Below are 25077 nucleotides of genomic sequence, written 5' to 3' on the forward strand. Positions count from 1 at the left end.
TTTCTCTATTTTGGGTGCTGAAATCACTTGTTTCAAAAGTGGCATAAAAGTTATTCAGTTCATCTGCTAAAAGCGTGTAGTCTTTGTCAGCTGGAAAATCCACATTCTTTTTAGGGCCCAGTCCTGTAATTGTTTTTAGTCCCTTCCAGACCTGCTTTGGATTGTTATCATTGAACCACCTCTTGATTTTTTCCCCATACAACTTTTTATTTTGTTTAATTAACCTGTTAATCCTTTGTTGTAAAATTCGCTTATCTTCTAACTTATTTTCTTGATGTGCATGTTGCCTTTGCAATAGTAATGCTTTAACCTCTTTAGTGATCCATGGCTTACTGTTTGGGTACACCTTGACAGATTTTTTCTTAATGATCATAGACTCACAGAATTGAATATATTCGCTGACAGTATAGGTGGTCTCATTCAGTGACTGTGAGGATGTCAGCAGATCCCAATTTGTACTGGAGAAGCATTCCTGTAGTTCCTCTACACTTTTCTTGCACCAGTTTTGTGTTGTTCGTATGGCTGGTTTTTCTTGTTTCAGTTTCTGTTTGTACTTCGAGAGAAGATGAACAACTACGTGGTCAGACGCACCCAGGGCTGTTCTGTGATGCGATATGTAGGCATTAGGGACATTTCCATAGCACTTGTCCAGAGTTTTGTCCCCTCTAGTGTTAATATTCACATATTGATGGTAATTTGATAATACTGACTCCAGACTGCATAAATTAAAATCACCCATCACAAGTTTGAAAGAACCAGGTGATTTGGTTTCTAGTTTATGAGCAGTTTCAAGAATTGATTCAGCTGCAGCTCCCACATCAGCATGCGGCGGAATATAAACGACTGTGACAAATAACTGATTAAACTCCCGTGGTAGATAGTATGGACGAAGTCCGACGGTGAGTAATTCAATATTTGGCGTGCAGATGCGCTCTTTTTCAGTGATATTCCTGCACCACCTTTTGTTAATGTAAAGGCAGACCCCACCACCAGTCTGCTTACCAGAAGCTGAATTTCTGTCTTGCTGTACACAAACAAATCCATCTACTTCGACTGCTGTATCTGAGTCTATATTCTTAAACCAGGTCTCCGTAAAGCACATCAGACAGCTTTCGCGGTACTCGTGGAGGTATCGCGCAGATGCTCTCAGCTCGTCCAGTTTATTTCGCAAGGACTGTGCGTTGCTCATGATGATGGTTGGCAAAGGTGTTTTAAAACTTCTCCGTCTCAGACGTACTTGTAGTCCACATCTTTTTCCTTGCTTTCTGGGTTTCAAAGATTTTAATTCGTCCGGTATATTAGTAATACACGGGGAGTAACTGGTAGCTGGTCTCAGATAGCAATGCATCCCAGCTGTAAATGAGCAGCGCCGACCACACACCTGGGATTTCCTGCGCAGGTAGTGAGTTAGTGTCCCATTGGATTCCAAAGGCGATAACGATCAAAAATAAGAAACTTTCGCAAATGTTGTTAAGCATTTTATAGAAATAACTACTTGCAAAGTAGTAAAAAGAAAAAGTAAATAAAAAGAAAACAATTTTACACGATTTAAGAACGAAAAACAGGTACAAAACACGGAGAGATGCACTGAGAGGTCTGCTATAGAGCAGCGACCGGAAATCAGGGACAAACTTTCAAAAAGATATGCCTGTATCTGCCAAAACCAGTCTTCACTCACGGACAATTATATGTTGCTTTCTCCAGAGTTCGATCTTTTCATTCAGTTTCTGTTGTATCCTCAAACCCTCCCTTTTTAGACAACTGTGTCTTTCCAGAAGTGTTCAACCATCAATAAATAATTATGCAGCGTTTGTTATGCCGCGGGTCCACTATTGTGTTGTATTTTGCTCTCTCCAGAGTTCCATCTTTTCATTCACTTACTGTTGTCTTCTCAGACCAACCCGTTTTAGACAACTGTGTCTTTCCGGAAGTGTTTAGCATTCAATAAATAATTATGCATGAGAATGAGCATTAACAGGTCTGTGATGCCCTTGAATGTCCCGTACTGCACGCGCGCTACACTGAATGGATCAACCGGGGCTTGCATTTGTTCCCCACGAACGAGGAATTCCCAGGAAGTGCGGTTCATATGCTCGCACTGATTACGTCCCTACCCTTTTTACACCATCATTCCCGCCCCGACCCCCCCCCCCCCCCCCCCCCCCCCCCCCACCACCCTGCGCTACACAAAACACGGCGTCAATCCAGCTGTAAGCCGCGTTGACTGTTCATTTGCCTTCCATGGCCACCGCTTCAAATGTATTTCATGGAAACAACACTTCTTTCAATGTTATACAGATTCCTGCATGAAGTAACTGCGCTACACTGAATGGATCAATGTTTGTCTACCCGGCGCAGAGAGGCTTGGGTAAGCCATTGAACCCCATTTGTGCTGCAAACCGGGGGATTCCCAGTAAGTGCGAGTCATACACTCGCACTGATTACGTCCCTGCCCTTTGTACACACACACACATAACCCCCCGCTACAACCATGGTCGGGTGACTTGGTGGATTATATATAGAAAAGCAGCGAAAACCGCAAAGAACAATGAAAAGTCTACGTGACTCACAGGTGCATGTGAACTGTGCAAAGAGGAAAACGACTCAGGTGACAAGTTGGGGGTGGGCACATGAGCAGGCAGTGCATACTGCAGACTAGCATGACGGAGGGGTCGGAATGGGTGTCCTTCCCCTTCCCTCGCTCTGGGAGAAGAAGCCGCGATGGAGGTCCGCCAGTTTTCAGTGACGGACAATTGTATGTTGGTTCGTTCCGTGCATTGTTGCAATGTTATTTTTCTTGGTGATTTATTACATTACCGATTTTTCAAATGTTAATTTTCTCCCTGTGCTTAAAAATCATTAAAAAAGCGGCCTGATTATGCGGCGTATGGTACGCCGCGGGTTGGCTAGTTGTTAATGTTACACAATAAAAACATACATTTGATTTGTGTCTGTAACAGCCGATGTAAATTTATAGTACTTGTAAAAATTAGTGGTTTTTTTTTTCACTTTTACTCTCTCAGTCACGATCACGATAAAACACCCACCGCCCCAAGATCTGACGCAGTTACTTCTTATCTGAAACTGGGAATAACTGTAGATGCGAGTTGTGTTTTGAGACAATGGAACTGGAAATTCTCTGATCTGGAGGGATAAAAACTGACACACAAATGCTGTTGAATCTGCCTCCTTCGTATCTCAACGTCACTTGAATTCTTTTTTATTCAGTTTTATTGAGTGTTCCTGCTCACGCTGAATTAGTATGCACCTTATGGTCCATGATGTCAAAGCTGCACTGACAAAAAAACATCCATCCATCCATTTTCCAACCCGCTGAATCCGAACACAGGGTCACGGGGGTCTGCTGGAGCCAATCCCAGCCAACACAGGGCACAAGGCAGGAACCAATCCCAGGCAGGGTGCCAACCCACCGCAGGACACATACAAACACACCCACACACCAAGCACACACTAGGGCCAATTTAGAATCGCCAATCCACCTAACCTGCAGGTCTTTGGACTGTGGGAGGAAACCGGAGCGCCCGGAGGAAACCCACGCAGACACGGGGAGAACATGCAAACTCCACGCAGGGAGGACCCGGGAAGCGAACCCAGGTCCCCAGATCTCCCAACTGCGAGGCAGCAGCGCTACCCACTGCGCCACCGTGCCGACAAAAAAACAGACATAGGTATATATGATATTTGGAATAACTCATTTTATGACCTGTATAGTACTTTTCGGAAAACATTGTGGCACTGATGCAACATTATTCATATTATTCACATGCTTTCTTGCACTTGTAATCAGTGACCGCGGTTTTTTTTTTCCATCTTGCCAGTGTCTACTTTTGGGTGCATGGGGTGTTTCTTTTGTACTCCAGGACATGCAGAGGAAAGAATAGTACAGAGAGGTCAGTTCCGCACTACAGTAATCCCTCGCTACTTCGCGGTTGACTTTTCGCGGATTCACCACTTCGCGGGTTTTTAAATACAAGTGATTGCCCGCCTATCGCGGAAGTTATGTTTCAGACCCATCAGCAACAGCAGAAAATACGCGATATAGAAAGACCATATAAATAAACATTTTTATAGTTTAAGCCTTAAAATACCCATCCCACATGCTTTAAACACATGTAAACTTATAAAACACACTTTGTTAACACATATGATATGTGGATGTCGGGCTAAGGATATGAGTAACATCTCACTATTATAAAACATTTTAACTTCAAGCAAGACAAGAGAGTGAGACAGGAAAATTGGTGATGTACATGCTTTTAAATTATTGACAGGCAGAGCGACAAGCAGCACAAAGCCAGCACAAAGTCCACTTCTCCTTAGCGTTCATTCAGCTCCCCACCCCCTTGACAATGCGAACTGCGCCTCCGGGGAGGGGGGTTTGAGTGAACCTGCGTTCAGCCCTCACACACGCACACACACACACACACACACACTCCTCCTTCTTCCTAACACCGACAAGCAGGCATTTTGGCAGAAGCAGCACAAAGTCCATTTCTGCTCAGCGTGAGTTCAGCTGCCCCCCTTCACAAAGCGAGTGCAGACACATTGACGTCTGATCGCTGCGTGCAGTGTGCAGTGTTTAAGAGCATAGGAAGTGTTTATAAGAGTGTGGGAAAGGTTAACAAGAGAGTGAGAAAGGTTTATAAGAATGTGGGAAGGGTTTATAAAGCCTTAAAATATGTATAAATAATAAAATAAATATAGGTCGCTACTTCGCGGATTTTCACCTATCGCGGGGGGCTCTGGAACGTAACCCCCGCGATAGGTGAGGGATTACTGTATAGGCAATTCATCAGATTCAAATGTTAACAGTTCCCACACACCCAAGGAATGTCCTTTCTACATTTACGACATGTGTACCTGATGCAATGTACACACTTCTCTCTGTGCTGTGTTTCTATTACACTGAAGAGGCTGGGGGAGCGGCTGTTTTGGAGCAGAAGCTTGTCGATGTTGCATCCTCTTTTGCTTTATCCATCGCCTTTTCTTGTAAGAAGCGACAACGAAGTTCCTCTGCAAGGTGAGCCATGAACACTCTTCTTTTCTTAGTGGCCCCCGTGCATGCCTTGCACAGTACATGTGCGTTGATCACCATCAAGTCAAGCGTGTTATAGTGCAAGCAACCGGCCACCTGCGTGCTTTTGCTCGCACTGAATAAGCTCACGCCTTCTGCTGCGTGATGTCAATGCCGCACCGGGCAAAAAAGAAACAGTCAAATATATGTGACATTTTGAAGAAATCACGGGGCAAAAAAGAAACAGTCAAATATATGTGACATTTTGAAGAAATCATCTTATGACCTGAATAGTACCAATCAGAAAACATTGTTGCACTAATGCAATATTATTTGAAAACAAACTGCGTCGGATCCGGTGTGAATTTATACTGGCGCTGTTAGTTAGAGTCAGATCAATAGGGGGGTTTTGGGCGAGGGAGAGCGTGAACATGACTGAGAGAATAAAACTTTAAAAAAAAAAAAAAAAAAAAAACCTATCTTTTAGAAGTACAGTGGAACCTCGGTTCACGAACGTCTCGGTACACGTACAACTCGGTTTACGACCAAAAAGTTTTCCAAACTTTTGCCTCGGTTCACGACCACACACTCGGTATACGAACAAGCCACGTTCCCTTGCGGTTTATTCATGTTCAGTCTCTCCCTGTGCAGTGAGCAAGAGAGAGAGCGCGACACACACACACACACAGCATGAGAGACAGAGGCACACACACAGGCAGCGTGAGACAGAGAGCCGCGCGCACACACAGGAGCGCTCTAGAGAGACACACTGTGAGCTGCGAAGCTGATCGCACCCCCAGAGAATACAGACGCCCCTGGGAAAACCCCTAAGAAACATGGACAGACTACCTTCACATTCCTCCTTTCCCTTCTGGCCGGCTCTGTCGCGTAATATGCCTCTCGCGCGGTGCTCCACCTTCTTAAAAAGCCTGCACGGGCTTCTTTCAGTTTGTTAAATTGGTTGCTTGCTACTCCTTCTTTCTCTCTCAGACAAAATCTGCTCCTGGCGGAGCTGTCATCTCTGACTTGTCATGGAGCACGTTTAAACTGTTGAAAAGAGACAAATGTTTGTTTGCAGTGCTTTGAATAAAGTTCATTTTTTTCTACAACCTCCTGTGTCTCTGTGCAAATCTGTGACCCAAGCGTGACAACACACACAGGCGCTCCAGGCTCGCAAAAGAGAGAAGCATGCACACACACACAGGTGGGGGAGAGAGCGAGAGAGAGAGCGAGCGAGGGACGTATAAGGTAGAGAAGGCTTGTTTTTGTTTTCAGTTCTATTTACAGTGATCGGTTCATAGCCTGCATTGTTGCAATGTTACTTTTCTTGGTGGTTTATTAAATTACGGATTTTTCAAATGTTCATTTTTTCCCCTGTGCTTAAAACTCATTAAAAAAAGTGTTTTTAGCGAGCGGTTCCTAGCACTATAGCGCGAACTATTGCAGTGTTAGTTTTCTCTGTTGTTCAAGGTTTTCTCAGTGTTATTCAATATTTTTATATTTAGTTTACCATTACGCGGTGCATTCTATGGTATACTTAACTATATTTGTGCTTAAAGGACTGCAGTTTTCAGTTTAATTAAGCTTTACAATAAACATACAAATAGAAATTTTAAACAAAAGCCAGAAACAGTAGATCTCATAAATGACATAGTTCTTCACTGGTAACAAAATATTGATACTGATGAGCTCACTGCTTGGCAATTTGATTTTAGATGTAGGAATTTTTACTGTGCCAGTTTCACTTAGTAAGTTGATTATTGTGTGTATTACAGGTGGCTGCCACTGCTGTTGCCATGACATTTGATAAAGATCAATCTCAGGAGATCCTAAAATCTAACACAGCACCTATGAAGGGTAAAAAAAATATATTCATTGTGTGAAGTATACCAACTTATAATGCATTAAAAATGGATACATAGACTTCTAGATTTTCTGATTACATACTGATGTAAACATTAATCAAATAATCAACAAAAAAGTTGCTATAGGTTGGAAATATTGCTTATTTAAAGATGCAAATGATTCAAAAAGCAAACCTAATTTTAAATATTGTCCCATTTTAACTAAAATATACAGTATAACCTGCACATTTTTAGTTTTATAACCAAAAGGTTCCTATAGGTTACAAATGTTTATTCCTTATTTTTTTTTAAAATTTTAAAATATAATCCTGTTTTTAAATATTACCTCATTTTTTTAACCCAGATTTTTAACCTGCATATTTTCAATAGTTTCAGCAGCTTCAGTGGTATTTTCATTTTGGGTATTTGATCTTAACTGTTTATTTTGACTCTGCAGGCCATAATGAGTACTTCAATATATTTAGCAATATAGACTTTCATTTTAATTTTTTGATATTCTTTATGAGTTCTTTTTGACCTTTGGTTTTATCCTCGTACCTTACTAGTATCTTAGTATCCTTTTTTTCTCTCCAAATGTTTGTATATTTATGTTCCTGTGCCACAATTGTCCTTTTTTATTAGGTTTCTAATCGTGTTCTAGTTGTGCACTTCTGATCTTTTTATTCTGGTTCACCAACTTTTCATTTGATGAATAGTGAAGTCCACAAAATTAGAGCACATCAGTCATATACTTAAATATGTATAATGTGTTATTGGCATATTAGCTATAAAAGTAATACTTTTTTCACTCGCAATATCTAGCTATATCTGAAAATGAAGAACAACTCCAGTTTCCAATGGAGCTCTCTTCTGACTCTCCATCAGTCCAAACATTTCCACCAAGCAAAGGTACAGGTTAGTATAAAGTGACAATTTTATGTTGATACTCAAGAGAATAGAATTTCATATGTATAGTACATGGTATTAAGGGGTTTTAGCATTTCTTTCTAGAATAGTATTCAACATGTTTATTTTATTTATTTGTTTGTTTGTTTGTTTGTTTTTTCAGTGATGTTCTGCATAGTCTGATGTTCTCCATAGTCTTCATAGTTTAAGTCTTAAAAAACTGAGAGTAATTTACATTTACTGTTGTACTTGTCTTAACTTAAAGGAGAACAGTCAGTGTTATCTGTCTGTTAATAGTAAAAACTACTTCATGTTGGAGCCATATTCATTCAAATCACCACAAATTATTACTTAGTAATGTTCTTTGTCCAGCTCATTACTAGACCCCAGTGATGTCACAGATCATTTTACCTCATGTTTAGAACTGATGTCATCTAACAGAAGCATGTAAAGTGTGGTGAGCTAAGAGAATTGCTTTTTTATGTTGATGGTTATGTTTTTAGTTGTGATAATTGAATAATGGTTTGAATTTTCATCATTCACTCATCACATTTAAATCACACACAGTTTAAATTTTCCATAGGCACAAACTCCGTATCTGCTTCTGTCTTTCTTTTTTATGCTTTTATCAGATTTCAGATTGTCTTCTGTAACAGAGCATTGTAGTGGACTTTTATGTAGTTTGCTATTTTGACTGAAATGATTTTAATGACTGCTTTCATAGTGACCACTCATACCCAAAGTAGAGAACACATAACATATGCTTTATTAGGCTTACCTTTTCATTTTGTGTTATAGTATTGCCAATAAATTTCAAAGCATTGTGTGTGGCCTCACACTTGAAATCACAAGTATCCTTTTGTTATCATTACATTTCAGACCACCCTAATTCATTGACACTGGAACACTTGTTCTGCCCTCAGCTCACTTATGTTCTATGTGTGATAAAATCATCTGCTATTTTGTACCCAACCATTGTAATCATTTTTTTTTTTTGTTAAGGAACTTTAGATCCATCTGCTAGAAATACATTTACTGTAACTTACTTAGGTATTTGTTACACTTGCCTTTTTTTCTCCATGGTACTTCTGTCCAACTAGATTATTGTTATATTATGCTGTACTATCCTTTGATTTGTGCCTTATGGATCTAGTATCAGGTACCTGGACATTAGAAAAATTTCAATGACAAAAGTCTTCAACCAGAAAAGACTGCCAATCCTATCCACCAGATTTCTCGAAAATAACAAAGTTAAATTTTAAAGATCCCTAAAGTCTTACTACTACATATCTTGGTAATTTAATCCATGTGTCTATGGGTGTCTGAGTGAAGAAAAACATTTGTATGATGTTTATCCTTAATGAGTTTTCCATCTTTTGCCCCTTGTTCTTGTTGATAAACTCATTTTAAAGTAAAAGAATGAATCCACTATACTAATTCATTTTATAAGTTATAAATTTCAATCATGTAACCTTTTAATCTAAGTTTTCTTAAACTGAAAAGGTTCAACTCCTGAAGTCTTTCCTCATAACTTGTATCTTGCAGTCCTGGAGTATGCCTAGTCACTTTTCTCTTGACCTTTTCTATGTAGCTATCTCTTTTTTTTGTACTCTGGAGACTAAAACTGCACATAGTACTCCAGGGGAGGCTTCACAAGTGTGTGTTATATAGCTCAAAAATAACTCTTTTGGCTTGTACTTGACATATAATGTTGTATAATTTAACATTCTGTTTATCCTTTTTAAAGGCTTCTGTGTACTGTCTAAAGATGTAGTGATGAAATCGCCATGGCTCCTAGGTCTTTCTCTTAAGGGGTATTTTCAAGTTACAGACTTCACTTGGTATAAGCAAATGTAAAATTTTTACTTCCTAAATGTAACACAGTACATGTACTGTTGTTAATCTTAATATGCAAAAAATCTGCCCAAATCTGTGTAATTATCTAACTGATTGTAGATTATCTACTAATTCTGCTAGTTTGAAACTTAACCATCTTGTTATTTACATTCCTATCCAGATCATTTATATATATATATATATATATATATATATATATATATATATATATATATATATATATATAAAAAAGCAGCAGCCTCAGCATTGGCCCCCGAGTGACAGCACATTCAACATCATGTAATTCTTATAGGGTTCTTCGGACCATTACCCTTTGCTTCCTGTGGTTGTGCCAGTTTTGCACCTTCCTACACTTGGAACCCTGAATTCCCACTTTTGTAGTTTGATGCATAGCCTATCATATGGGACTTTATCAAAAGCTTACTGAAAATCAAGATAAATAATGTCTTATGCACCTTCCTGATCATATTCTGTTGTTGCTTTCTCATAGAATTCCAGCATATTAGTAAAACACGATCTCTCCCATTGGAATTAAGGGAACACTTAAGTCACACATTGGATTTCGATGAACAAAATATTCAAGTGGAAAATATTTACTGAGTAATACTATGGAGTTTGTTGAGAACAAAATGATGTAACAATGGTCAAAATCACCAACCCATTGAGGGCTGGATTCAACATCACACCAAAATCAAAAATTGAAATCACAAGCTGATCCAACTTGCATGAATTTCATCATGGCAACTCATGATGTGACTCAGTAGTGTGTTTGGCCCCTGTGTGCCAGTATGCACTCCTGACAACATCTGGGCATGCTCCTGAAGAGATAGCGGATGGTATCCTTGAGGATCTCCTCCCAGACCTGGATCGGGGTATCACTGAGCTCCTGGGACAGTCTGTGGCACTATTTGACATTGATTGCACTGATACATAACGTCCCAGAGGTTCTCAGTTGGATTCAGATCTGGGGAACGTGTGGGCCAGTCAATGGTATCAATGCTATTATCATCCAGGAACTACCTACACAATCTGGCCTCATGACGCTGGGCATTGTCCTGCACCAGGGGGAACCCAGGGCCCACTGCGCCAGGTTTGGCAATGACTCTGAGGATTTTATCCCAGTGCCTAACAGCAGTCAGAGTACGGTTGCCAAGTATGTGGAGGTCCCTGTAGGATATGTCTCCCCAGACTATAACTGACCCACTGCCAATCTGATCATGACGGATGATGTTGCAGGCTGCATAAATGTTCAGCATGGTGTCTCCAGACTCTTTCATGTCTGTCACATGTGCTCAGAGTGAACCTGCTCTCATCTGTGAAGCAAATGGGACACCAGTGGTGGAGCTTGCAAATGTGGTTCTCCTTGGTGAATGCCAATTGAGCTGCACAGTGATGGGCTGTGATCACTGGTTCCACTAGAGCAGTGGTCCCCAACCTGTTTGACAGCAAGGACCACTTTATTAGATGCAAATTTTTCCACAGACCAGTTGGGGGGGTTGGTTGGGGGGGGGGGGGCAGTTTTATACACAATTTACATAACATTTCTATTATTATTAAAGTTATTAAGCAGTTCGCATACGTTTGCAATCTGAGATTTTTCTTCTTTTTTTGCATATAACAAAGACATATGCTTTACATTTGCCAATCCAACAGATTGCACATCACAAACATTAACACTGCTATCTTTTTTTCGTGTCTGCCGTTTCTATAGGAGGGTGACAATGAGTTAAATTCCAATGGATGTTTTTCAAATGTTGACAAGTAATAAGCAAAAGGAATCACTGAAAACCACAGACAACAAAAACAGCAAAAAAAAAAAAAAAAACAGTACGAGGAAAGTTCGAAGAAAGAGATTTTTTTACAATGGTTCTGTTTGGGGATCGTTGTGCAAACGTGCACAACTGAGCATGCGACCACAGATCTAACTGCTCTGTGGATGATTCGTTCAAGCATTTCAAGGTCACTTCGTTGTAATGAAAGCATCTGTTGAATGTACTTCGTAGTAACGTGATTTCTATAGACTCATGTCATATGGGGAAACTGTCGGGACCATAAAAATACTTTGTTGTAATAGTCTCTCACCTCGGCCTCTCTCCTTTCTCTGCACCGTTGCAAAGCCCCACCCGCCAAGCGTTCTGAAAAGTCTGAGTGAGTCGCCGTTGCCGGCAGTTCTCTCACGGCCCGGCTGTCAGACGGCTGCAGACCGGTAGTGGGCCGCGGACCGGGGGTTGGGGACCCCTGCACTAGAGGATATTGGACTCTCATGCAACTCTCTTTGAGTCTGTTGTACACCAGTAGCCAGCACAAGGTCATTTTTTATGGCTCTGGAGGTGCTCCTCTTGTCCCTCCTTGCTCATAGGAGTAGATACTTGTCTTATTGGTGGTTTGATTCCCTTCTATGTTTCTGTCTAGCTCTCCTCGTGTAATAGCCCATCTCCTGGTATTTCCTCCATGCTTTTGAGACTGTGCTGGGAGACACAGCAAACTTTCTTGTGATGGCACATATGGATTTGCCATCCTGGATGAGCTGGACTAACTGTGCAACCTGAATTGGTTGCAAGAACCACCTCATACTACCAGTATTGGCAAGGACACTAGCAAAACACAAAACTAGAGAAGAATCAGTCAGAAAGAATAAGCAGAAAGCCACTACCTGCAAAACCATTCCTTTTTTGGGGGTTGTCTTGCTGTTGCTTCTGTAAGTTGTATTGCAATCACTTATGCTTCCTAACTGGGCAGATTGATATCCTTGAAGTTTAATTGGCTTGGTGTTAGACTGTGATGATTATGTGTTTCCTTAATTTTTTGGAGCAGTATATATACTAGGGCTGTAACGGTATATGTATTTGTCTGGAACCGTCCCCGTACGGGCATCACAGTTTCGGTAAATGCAGTCATACGGAGAATATGGGGTGAATGTTAGAAGATTGATTAACGTAATGTGGAACCAAATTTACAAGTGCTAGTTCCACACAGAAACCTTAAACTGTTTAGCCACAGGCTGATTGGCGTCTCACAAAGTCACACTATGGCAAGTGTTAATGCCACAGATGAGCTGGAAGATCCACCTGCTTATATAATTCAGGTGTGTTGGAACATTTTGGGTTTTCAGTGATTTACGATAGCAATGGAGAATGAGTCTAGCACATATCTGACGGCATCACCCAGATACGGGAACTAGGCAAAAAAAAAAAAAAGCAGGAGTCGAACTACTGATCTTTACTTTTTTTTAAGCAGCCTCTAGATGCAGCTGGATACAGAGTCAAAAAAAATTACAGAAGCAATTGGCATTTACATTTCATCACCTATGCGGCCATATGCAGTAGTAGAAGACACCGGCTTCAAGTATTTATTAACAGTGCTTAAGCCTTGTCACAACATTCCATCCTTTGTGCACACAAGTCAATCAGTGGTCCCTGCACTTTACCAGTGTGCATGAGCAGTGGTTGAACACAAGTTGTCCGCTGCACCCGTTGTAGCATTAACAACTGATGGCCTCTCATGCTACTGAAAGCTATCTCACAGTGACCGCCCAGTTTGTTAGCTCTGAGTGGAAAATGAAAAATCCAGTTCTTTAATACGAGTTTGTTTGTCGTTTACACTGCATATACATTAAAACATTTTTGTTCCTTATTGTTAATAATAAGTAACGAAAGTTACCTGAGTGTACCTGCTATCTCAATCCCTCTCTACAAGTAAGGGTGTTTTCTTTTAATAACACCGGAGATGTTTCAGTTGCAATTTATTGCCTTTTGTTTTTTATCAGTCATACAGAAAAATATACGCAAGAGTGTGTGTTATGCATTTACTGCTTGATACAATACAGGCTGTTGGCTATCAACTAGACTACATTGGGGATTGGTAACTTTTATTGCTGTCTGTTCAAAATAAATGAAAAGGAAACTTAGCTTTATGCTTTTGAATGTTATGTTGCTTAAATCTCATTGTACCAAATTGTAACGTCCAGACCTTAGTGTGAACCAAACCGTGAACTTTCTGTACTGTTACACCCTTAGTATATACTGTATATACAGGTAAAATTCCATTATAACGAACTCCCAGGGACCTAAAAAATATTTTGTTGTAATGAATATTTCATTGTAATGAGATTCTGTATTTGTTACTATAGTGCCTTCTTTAACTTGTATCCAGGTGTTTGCAATCATTTCAATAGCTTCTTTCGCGTTACTTTTAATCTCCTCCTGCCTACAAGTTATGCAGATGAGAATTTTTCTCAGCATTTCCTTGCGATAATACACTTTCAGGGTGCGAATGATGCCCAAATCCAATGGCTGAAGCGCTGCCATGCAATTGGGTGGGAGGTAATAATAATAATAATTCATTACATTTATATAGCGCTTTTCTCAGTACTCAAAGCGCTATCCACACAGGGAGGAACCGGGAAGCGAACCCACAATCTTCCACAGTCTCCTTACTGCAAAGCAGCAGCACTACCACTGCGCCACCTGTGAGGCGAACATTATCTGAATGTGGAAGCATGTTGTGGGCAGCACAGTTATCAGTCAGGAGCTGAATCATTATTTCTTCTTCATATTGTGAGGTTTCTGAACTCTTTTGAGACCCCCCCCCACTCCCCGCCCAACGGGAACGACACGCTGAAGTGCATCCTGAAGCGCGATTGCAGCGTCTGTGGAAGATTGTTTGTCCGTTGCTGGGCCAGGGCAATAGGAGGCTCACATTGCTGCAGTGAAGTGCCACAGAAGCAAATCATAAAAGATCAGGGTCGCGCTATAAGTCCCTGTCTTGCACCTCAAAACACAAGGCTTAGTCTCAGTACTTTAGTAAAACCAGCTTTATTCAGTTTGAAACAATAACGGCACAGTTATTTATTGTAGCGTGATCTGCCACTCACAGACATACACAGACATAGCAGTCAGGCAGGACATGGATGTGGCCAGGTCAATGATCAAGTAATCCTGTTACAGTATCTGCATTTACAATTTACGAGCTCCTAACCTTGCATCACCCATCGAGATCTTTTCTGTTTACTTTGGCGGAGAGACGCAGCATATCTGTGAGCCTGCTATTGCCCTGTACAGACGCGGAAATCGCACTTCAGGACGCTCTTCGGCTTGCTGTCTAGTTGGGGGAGGTCCCAAGAGAGTTTACAAACCTCACATTTTCTTGAATGAGTGCCGCATTAATAGGAATGTTTCTTGAACGAGCATCACTGAACCACATAAAAACGGCTTTTTCGACGTCTTCAAATGCAGCAGTTCACATACGTTTGCAACCCAAGGTTTTTCTACTTTTTTTGCTCTGTCTTTCAAGAAAGTTGACAGTGTCGATGGCGAAATTCCGAATTCACCGGCAACATCTTTTTTTCTTTTTGCAGCAATCGAGAGCTGCAAAAAATTAAAGTTTTTTTTTTTCCTAATATGAACTGTTATTTTTTTTCTGTGTCTGCCGTTTCTATAGGAGGGTGACAATGAGTTAAATTCCAGTGGATGTTTTTCAAATGTTGACGAGCAATAAGTAAAAGGTATCACTGAAAACCGCAGGAAACAAAAAAGGCAAAAGAAAAACAGTACGAGGAAAGTTCAAAGAAGGAAAAAAAATTAGTGTTTCTGTTTGGGGATCGTTGTGCACAACTGAGCTGCAGCCACAGAACTAACTGCTCTGTGGATGATTCATTCAGGCATTTCAAGGTCTTTTGTGCACTTCGTGATAATGAAAGTATCTGCTGAATGTACTTCGTAGTAACGAGATTTCTATAGACTCGTGTCATATGGGGAAGCTTTCGGGACCATAAAAATACTTCGTTGTAATGAAAATTTGTTGTAAAGATATTCGTTATAATGGAATTTTACCTGTATAGAGTTTGGTCAGAAGTTTACATAAACTCATCATGGACATGAATGTCCAGGTAATTGTGGGCTTTCAATGATTTCTTTGACCTGTTCCTTTTCTTTGGTGGAATGATCGTACAACATACATCATTAATAACTGTAAAAACAAAAATTTGGTCCACAAGCCTTGAACTTATTTTGGATTTTCTAAAATCCACACAGGGTCAAAATTATACATACAGGTTCAGATTAGTGCTGGGCGGTATACCGGTTCATACCGAAAACCGTTTTTTATTTTTTTTATGATATGGATTTTTCTTATACCGCAACACCGGTTTAAATTGCCTAAACGACGTTCGGAACATGGCGCAGCGGGAAACTGTTCAAGTGGGGACCTTTTTCACTGCTACACCGCTAAACACAGATTTGTTGCACTAGGGCTCTTTTTCACTGCTACACCACCAAATAGTGGGCGGTAGCAGAGGTATGCCGCGCGGTGAAAATGGACAGAGAGCATTCCGAAATTGAACTAAAAGTTGAACATGATGAACAGAAGAACTTTTGCCGAAAAAAAGGAGTCACGTCCGTCGCCTGGAGATACTTTAGTTTTAAAAGGTCAGATGTGTAAATACTGTTTCTATACTACTGGATAATACTGCAAGCCAACTTGTACTTGTTTTTGTACTTGCTAGTGTATGTTTTGCTTGTATTCATCCTGTGCTGGCGACTCATTCAGAGATGGGCGCAACTCTGAATGGATGGCATAATTAAACATGTATAACGAAGATATTTTTAAAGTTCTGAACACTCCGTCGGCTAAGTTAATAACTAGTTTTAATTTCACAAAGACGTTTATCGTGTGGTGATTGGTAATGTGGAGAAAGAAAAGGAAAGATAGGAACTGGGGTTTTGGTAGAGAGCAGGAATATCATGAATTGAATGGATTCTGTGCGGTGATTGCTGCAGGCGCCTGCTCTTAGTGCGGAGGAAGTCAGTTTAAGAAGCGTAGTGATTAACGACTGGGTCGGGGAACACTTAACACAAAGTATTTGATGTGCTGCATTAACTTGTGACGGGGTTTGAGAAAATCTAGTAAATTAAACATTGATTTTAGGATGAAGTTTAGTTTACAACATTCTACTTTAATTATAAAATAAACTATGAGAACAAAGTGGAAATGTCGACTTTAATCTTGACATAGTCAACATGTCGAATTTATTCTCGACATATAGTTTGTTTTTTTCTTCCGTGTCCATATTTTTTTTTCATCACAGTGGCCCTAATGCGCTTCCATAGGGCTATACCAAATAGCATTATAAATGCAAGTTGCAGTTTTTATTATTTATGTATATAGCTTAGCTTGAAGCAAGGTCCATATTAATGCAGTTTGCCTAAATGATGGTACAGTTGGTAAGATGTCAACACCAAGTTGCACTTGTTTTATTTTATTTTAATTTGGTGAATACTGTGTAATGTACCTGGGCTTGAAGCTTTGAAGTAATGGTGCAACTATCAGTAATACTATTATGTATTTTATTGTTATTATTTATTAGTTTAAATATTATGCAGTTTAATGATGGTAAAATTGTTTAAAAAGTCACTTTAACGTGTCCGTGGACAGAGATTGTTAACATTAACAGAAAGTGTAGTTGGTTTACAAAAAATATTTACTATTTATTCCTTTTCTAAGACGTGTTCAGTGCAATCCAACTTTTGACAAACACCTCTGGATATTTTACTAAGTCTAAATGCCTCTTTGGATGGTTGAAAATATGTTTTCAAAATCATAGTTTAAGCTTTTGCAAAATTTGTTCAGTTAAAGGTTCTATATTTTGACTGCATCTGTCATGCAATGTGCTTCCTTCCCTTTAGTGCCACCCCCTTGAAAACTATCACTTTATGGGGCCATGCAAACCTGGATTAATACTTATGTGCACATTAAAATGTCTTTTTGTACGATGTACAATTCTCATAACATTCTAATAGGTTATTCTTAGCCAGTCTACTGCAGTAATTGCAGTGGAAAATGTGGTTAACATCCACTCATGCATGGGGAAAAAAATACCGTCTAATACCGTGAAACCGGCAGAATTTAGAAGAATACCATGATATAGAATTTTGGTCATACCGCCCACCTCTAGTTCAGATATATGCATACATCCAACTAATATTTGATTGAATGCCCCTTAGTAAGTTGAACCTCGACCAGATGCTTTTGGTAGCCATCAACAAGCTTCTGGCATAATTCTGGCTGGATATTTGACCACTCTTCTTGGCAGAATTGGTAAAGTTAATTTAAATTTGTTGGTTTCCTGGCCTGACCAAACAAATTTTCAATAAGGTTTAGGTCTGGGCTTTGTGAAGACCATTCTGAAAGCTTAATATTAGCCTGCCTTATCCATTCCTCAACTAGTTTTGATGTGTGTTGGGGATTGTTTTGGATAGTTTTGTAACATGTGTTTTAAAAGAAATGCTAAGGTAACATCTAGGTTGTGCACTGATTCAGTAAATCTAAAAGGTTAGCTCAGCTGACCTAAAAAGTGACAGAATATTGTCAGAGTCTGCATTATTCCCCCAATAACTAACATTTGTGGGGTTTATGTATTCAGAAACAAGTAGTATGAATCCATCGACTCCTTTAACTCACTGACATGGATAATTAAGGGCACCACTGGAGAAACATTATTTGCTCTGCATACTGTACAACTGAATTTAATTCTATGTTTTCTAGTAATAGTTTAAAATAGGAGCGTGTAAAGTTTCAAGTGCCGAGTCCTACGAGCCACCATGTTTAATTTATGAGTATAATAATGGATTACTGTCGGCGCATTGCTGTACATACTGAAGTTGATTTGATAAATGTGAACTAAACCATGTGAGAACATTGCCTTAGTACCTAATGTTATTTTCAGTCAATGTAATAGAACAGAATGGTCAATGATGTAAAATTCTGTGTTTAAATCTAACAACAGAATTCTTGTTGAATTTCTTTCATGACTGCAAGGTAAGTTCTTATGAGTTCACACAGATTTTATTCCCCATTCTGGAAATGTAAACATTAGAGCTGATTGGTAACCTAAAAGTGACCTGTGATAAGTGAGTGTGTGGAGTATAGACTAGTATTCCATCTGCGGTAACTACTTGTATTATGCCTATTGCCTGTCGTACATACCCATACTGGAAAAAGTGTGTGGTGCAATAAGACAGAAAAGATGAATAAATAGACTAGTATTCCATCTGAGGTTACTACTTGTATTATGCCTATTGCCTGTTGTACATACCCATACTGGAAAAAGTGTGTGGTGCAATAAGACAGAAAAGATGAATAAATGTTTGGATCCTAGCCATGAAAACCGTATTTAATTAAAGTAATTTTGCTTTTGCAAGTAAAGAAAACAGAGCTCTGCTTCAGCTCCACCTTACAAGGCTTCTCTGATCTAACTGACACTGTTTTCTTTTGAGCGGTGTGTTGTATGCAGTGTAGAACAGAAGAGCCTTAGTCTGGGGAGACCAGAAGTGATATCAGCTGTCTGTAGTAGGGACTTCCTCTGTCCTGAGAATGGGAAAGGACAGGAGAATTATATATGGTGTAAACCCCTTTCCAGTCCTGACAGTGTCCCATTAATCCATACGTATAAGATACTCTCAAGGGTCTCGTGTTTGATGGTGAATATAAAAAAATTACAACAGAAGCAAATATTAAAAATTCAGACAGATCTCTCATTCAGAAAGGACACCATATATGCATAAGCAAAAAAATTGTCCTGTAATGCATCTCTCAAAAATTAGCCCATCACTTATTCATCCTGTAAGCATGCTGATACAGCATTGTACATTCAATATGCATTCCATGTAAGTTCAGTAGTCTTTTGAACATGGACTCATTATCTCTTCATTAGATGAAATAGTTTTATTGATTTGTACTGTTATTATGTTACTTCAGTAAGATTTTACGCTTACCTTTTAAATATGCTCCCATTCATCTGGGTAAGAGTTCTTCTGTTAAATACCTACTGTCTCATAAGACACTATGTCAACAGCAGCATATACAAGATAGAGTCTGTTCCTAAACTGGACACCAGTTCGTTAAAGGACACTATCAAACACATACTCATACATCAGATCATTAGTAAAAAATAACTAAATTATATGTAGAAAATTAAATACAGGTGACCTTAATACTTATTTTTCATTTCACCTTATTGTTTTTAGTCATTTGTATATAGAATATGTTATGCTGTCACTGCAGCCTGAGACCAGACATGAAATCTTTTCTACAACTTAATCTCAAACCTCTGTCTCAACCCAAGTGAAGCTATTTGGTCAGTTAAGGAATACATTTCTTAGGCCCACTGCAACAGTTCCATTATCTCTGGCATACAGCATTTGGATCCCGTCATCTGCTAATACAGCACCAGTCACATTCAAGGTACACTTTTGCAAGAATATCCCATACTCTTGTGCTTCAGTGGTTTTTGAACATAGTGATCATACCTTAACATTTCAGAAACAATTACACAAACATCTGCACTAGTTATCAATCAAACATTTGCATTTATGTGAACTCAGGAAGTCAGTTTTTTTTTTCTTTTCAGTTCACTTTCTTTATAGTCCAGTGTCAGCCCTAGCTCTCTGCCCTATGTCAGCTAAACCTGGGTTCAACTTCTGGTTTCCGTAGCAGACTCTGTATTGCCTGTGGTGTAGCCTAGTAGTATTCCAGAGCTAGGCCTTAGCAGTGGGATACAACCATTCTAAGGACAGAGACCCACACAACAAGGCAGACTATACATAAAAGCAAGAAGCTATAATTGGTGAAGAAAGGGTTTTTAACTGATCTCTTACTCTCAGAACAGTTATGCTATGTAATTGTTATGAACTGCATGATTGTTAAAGCTTTTAGCATAGGTGGCTGCCGTTTTTTACCTGACACAGTCATGAGCTTGTTATACAGAAGTAATCAAATATGAGAAAGGAGGTCTTTAGCTGGTTATTTACTGGCTGTTTATAATTCTGATTTATCATGGCACAGATAGTTTTACAATACCAAGCCTTTAAAGGTGATGTCAAATGCTGTGTGGAGTTGCAAGTAGTTGCTCAGGGTTCAAGTGGAGGACTCTACTTGCATTGGAGTACACTGTTGGGTTTTGCTTCATGGTCCTTTGTCTTTTGTTTTCTGTTGTGTTGCCTCAGCTCACTTTTAGACTCTGCTATATCCTCTGCAACTTCATAGGAGAAATGTTTCTCTTTCTGGCAGAAAAGTATAGGCACTGAAGTTCCCTTCATTATTTAATGATGCTTCTTGGTGTTCTCAGCAGTGGACTCAGTCACTGGCACCGGACTTTCAGGTCTAAGGCTCTAAGAAGAGTAGGTTCCAGGACAAAGAAAGTTTGCGAGCTTTTGTTTCTGCATTAAGTAGGTGACTTCCCACTCCAAAGAGAGCAGATCATCAGCTTTTATCTAGTTTTGAAGGAAGGTGGATCCCTGTTAAATCTGTTGTCTTAACAGGACTTTTGCATCACTCAAAGTCTGGCAAAATGAGCAGTTCCCATAACATTCCCACAATTTTTTCCTAGAACAAAAAGTAAGACTTGCCTATATCCCTAATGCTGTAAATCAGTGAGCTAGGATAAGAAAATATAATGAGTGAATAAAAAATGTTAACATGCAAATCCCATAAATACTCACTGTTTTGTATAGTAATAAAACTGACAGCGCTTAACTTGTGTTCTGGCAGCTGCTTAGTACTTAAATTATTGTTTGCTGTAATTTGACCTAGAATTTCCTCTGGTGAAGTATAAAACTTAGAATGTGTTTTGCTCCTACAAAGGAATGAAAGCTATTGTGATTTTTCTGTAAATGGTGTGTTTACTTCTTTTTTTTTTAGCTACATTTTTTTCTTTCTTTAGGATTGTTAGAGAATGCAAGCCCTCAGACAATCCAAGGAACCTCTAGAGGTATGTTTGTGTACTTTTTGCATTATAACTAATGGAAGCGAGTGTTTTTATTTTCCTTTATCAGACAGAGATAATGTCTTCATCAGAGGAGCTTTGAGGCAACAGACGTCATCCATATATTTTCTTTTTTTCTTTTTTTATGTCTGTGTGATTTCAGCCACCTCAGTTGATTACAGTTCCTTTGCAGACAGATGCAACAGCTGGATTGAGCTCATTAAACTGAAAGCTCAGACCATAAGACGAGGATCAATTAAGACAAGTAGGAAGTCATTGTTTATAGCACACCTTGGTGATAATCTGACCAATGCTGTTGATCCCCCATGCTATTGGATGAACAGTCCTAACCATTAATTACCCTGCAGATCAAGCAAAGGTGATTTTAGAGTGTGAAAGCAACAACATAACAGTATAAACCATAACATAGTTTTTGTTTTGAACTGTTTAATAGCATTCATATGTTGTAACTGCAAAAGGAATACATAATTGGCAATCACTGTTATTCCAGTGCAGTTACATTGCACAAGTGCATTGTAAAATCTTTCACACTCTCACTTCAAAATTCTTTATGAAACAAGAAAAGGCTGGGGTGGGGTGGGAGTCGAACTGGTGTTACATTTCTTTTCATTCTCATTATTATTGGTTATTCCATTGCCATAAATGCGCCTTATGACATTTTTACTGTCACATAATATTTTGTTTCTCTCAATTTCTTCTACTTATTAATGCATGCAATGCATGAGTATCTCTTCCTATTATGGCAGGCCGTGCTTGATGTTTCATCGCTGAGGCTTCAGAGACTGCTGAATGTTACACAGCTATTTCAGTATACTGAAATTATCATTTTAGCATAAGCTTTGTATATCTTCCCCTTTCTAAAAAATCTTTTGCTTTCTCTATCTCTTTTGTTTCTCATTTCACCATTTCAGCTCCTTCACTAGACAAAGCAAGTCCTCTTGCTGAAGGTCACTTGCGTCTTCGTTCTACCCCATCCTGCACAGACTCTACTGTCACTGTAGTCAAGATGACTCCACTCTCTTTCATCCCTGGAGCAAAAATAATCAAATATCTGGGCATCATCAATATGTTCTTTATCCGTGAGACCACATCTCTGCGTGAGGTGAGCAAATATCAATCCAAACAATTTACTGGAAAAAAGTTCAATTTGCAGTGTTTTACAATTGAAGATAAGGCTAGACTCCCCAATAATTACCAGTATTTGTCAAACTTGTACACTGATTTCAAACTAAATTGCTTTTTCAATGGTTTCTGAAGTATTTGTCTAAGTCAAATGTTGTTTGAGTGGTTTTATTGAAATTAATGAATTTTTACTTCATATAGCATGTTTCACTTTAAGTACCACACAGAGCTGAAATACTATGTTTAATGTGTTCCAGCACCACTGCCACAAAGCATTTCATGACAGTGTTGGACTTGTAATTAGTGAAGCAGGTAACTTTTGTTTTCTTTGACATATAATTTTTTTTTTATTTTATTAAATCAAGTGGGAATTATAAATTCTCTTGTCAAAGAATTAAAAATGTCTATGAATATTTCAGCTAATTGGCAATTACATATTTTTAAAATGTATTCTCAAAATCCGGTGCTTTATACTGCAGATGTTTAAAAGTTATGGTTATGGAAGAAAATATCATAAATTGCCATTGTTAAGGACAAACTTTGTTCTTGCAGTCAAAGAAGGCATAAAAAGCGTTCTTCTGGGAGAGAAAAAGGGTGTGACTGGATTAAAAAAGTTTTTAGTCTTTAAGTATCTTTGTGCTCTTCCACATTTCCAAATGTGCTTTTCCACATTTTATATACCCTACAACAGCTACTGTATTCTGCTTATGCTATTATTAACTTTCAAGTGCTTTACTCACTACATACCTATATTTTTATATATATATTCCCATATCGCTGAAATTAAATGTTTTACTGCATTTTCTAAATTATAGATGTCACATGATATTCAGGTTTTCATACTAGGAATTAAGCCAGTTATTTCATTAGGCACATTGGCCTCCACACTTTTTGGATGAATCTGGTTATGACCGTTGCATACACATCCAGGAATCTTTTTAAATCTTTCAATTCACAGAGTCAAAACTGTCCTGCAGTTTTCCGCTGCCTTTTTAATCCAGCAATGTACCTTTTTTTCTAACTGGCTCCTTAGTCTTTACTCTCTACTTTTGTAATCTGGAAGCAGGAATGCTGAAACATGATTGGATAGTCCAAGCTGAAGGCGTAGTTATTTGTGGTAAGCATATTATATCATATCACTGATGCTATCATATGCTGACGGTTAGGGTAAATACAGTTCTTCTTAAAAAAATCACTCCGGATTTAAACATTCACATTTCGTAATGATGTTGTATGCTAAGTACATTAAAGTTAAATTAAAACAAAATAGCAAATATCATAGGTTGACCAAATATCTCCACTTTCTAAATTACTTCACTGGCTTCAAATTAAGCTTAGAGGTGATTTTAAAATTCTTCCCAAATTCATAAAGGCAAAGGCATAAAGGTACCTTTTAAACCTTATGAATCTTATTCCTGATGCATACCTTTCTAAAAATCCAATCAATCTAATATAATTAGAGGAGGCAGAACATTAGTTATATGATAGCAAATGTCTGTAATACTCTTAGCTAACAATATAAAAAATATGTCAACCTTCTCCTTTAAATCAAGGCTGAAGACTCATTATTTTAACTGTTAAGACTCTTGTTAAGGTTGTTTATATTTATTTCACATAATACTTTATATATAATCATAATTTTTATAAATAACTACTACTAAACTTTTCTGTTTTCTTTCTTTTCTGTGCATCACCAATGGCAATTGGTTTGTCTTGAAATGGAAATATTACCACAAATGTTGAACATGTTTTTAAGCGTTCTGTATTCAGCTGAAATTGCTGCTGTATGCCTGAGAATTGATTCTTTTCAGAATGAGGTTGATCTAAGGCGCACTTGTGTTTTATTACTATAGCAACTTCATTTGCATGTAATTTGATTTGCAGATTCTGATACAAATAAAATATAATTTCTACCTAAAGGCAACAATAATAATGATAATTTCCAAATAACCATACAATGCTTTTTTAGCACAAACACAGTCATATTCATCAGATTATTATAGAAGACTCTTATGATGTTAAGTGTTCATGCATTTCACAGCGTTTAGGTAAGCATTTTTAAGAAACCAGGTACCACTGTTGACTAGGCTGTTGTAGGAATTTAGGTTGATTTATAGTTGTGTGTATTTTACATCACTCCATTCAGTGAGAAGGGAAAGGATCAGACTTATAAAGTGACCAAGACAATTTGTTGGTTGTGGGTTAGTGATAATACTTTGAAACACCTTAACATGGTTTACATTAGCAAGGGAAGGTTACAAAACCAAATTGCATTTAAACAAATTGTTTGCATTTAAAAAAAAAAATTAGTTACAACTGCGGCTTTTAAAGATTTATGATAATTAAAAAGTAGCCAAGCTATTATAAACAAATGAACAAAGAAAATTCTTTGCTTTGTTTTCCTACTGTAATAAAGATGATCATATGCTCTTATGCACATAAGAAAAGTATGTATACATGGGATTGAGCTTTTGAATTGAAGACCCACCTCTCCCCTCATTCATTGTCTAGGAGTCTTGCACAGTAAGTAATAG

General features: G+C 38.6%; 1 protein-coding gene across 11 annotated transcripts in view; it reads left to right on the forward strand.

Annotated features, from left to right (window-relative positions):
- c2cd5 (C2 calcium dependent domain containing 5) overlaps nucleotides 1–25077 on the forward strand; it is a 196939-nt gene that overhangs the window by 149114 nt on the left and 22748 nt on the right. For 8 of the 11 annotated variants that reach the window (XM_051930042.1, XM_051930024.1, XM_051930031.1 and 5 more), the window contains 5 exons: nucleotides 6811–6892; nucleotides 7702–7794; nucleotides 21359–21406; nucleotides 21564–21665; nucleotides 22333–22523. In XM_051930042.1, the coding sequence (XP_051786002.1) occupies nucleotides 6811–6892; nucleotides 7702–7794; nucleotides 21359–21406; nucleotides 21564–21665; nucleotides 22333–22523 (516 nt within the window). The remainder of the gene's footprint in view (nucleotides 1–6810; nucleotides 6893–7701; nucleotides 7795–21358; nucleotides 21407–21563; nucleotides 21666–22332; nucleotides 22524–25077) is intronic. The other 3 variants (XM_051930016.1, XM_051930019.1, XM_051930020.1) reach the window with 3 other exon arrangements.

This window comes from Erpetoichthys calabaricus, chromosome 1, assembly GCF_900747795.2.
Source record: "Erpetoichthys calabaricus chromosome 1, fErpCal1.3, whole genome shotgun sequence".
Classification (NCBI taxonomy): Eukaryota; Metazoa; Chordata; class Cladistia; order Polypteriformes; family Polypteridae; genus Erpetoichthys; species Erpetoichthys calabaricus.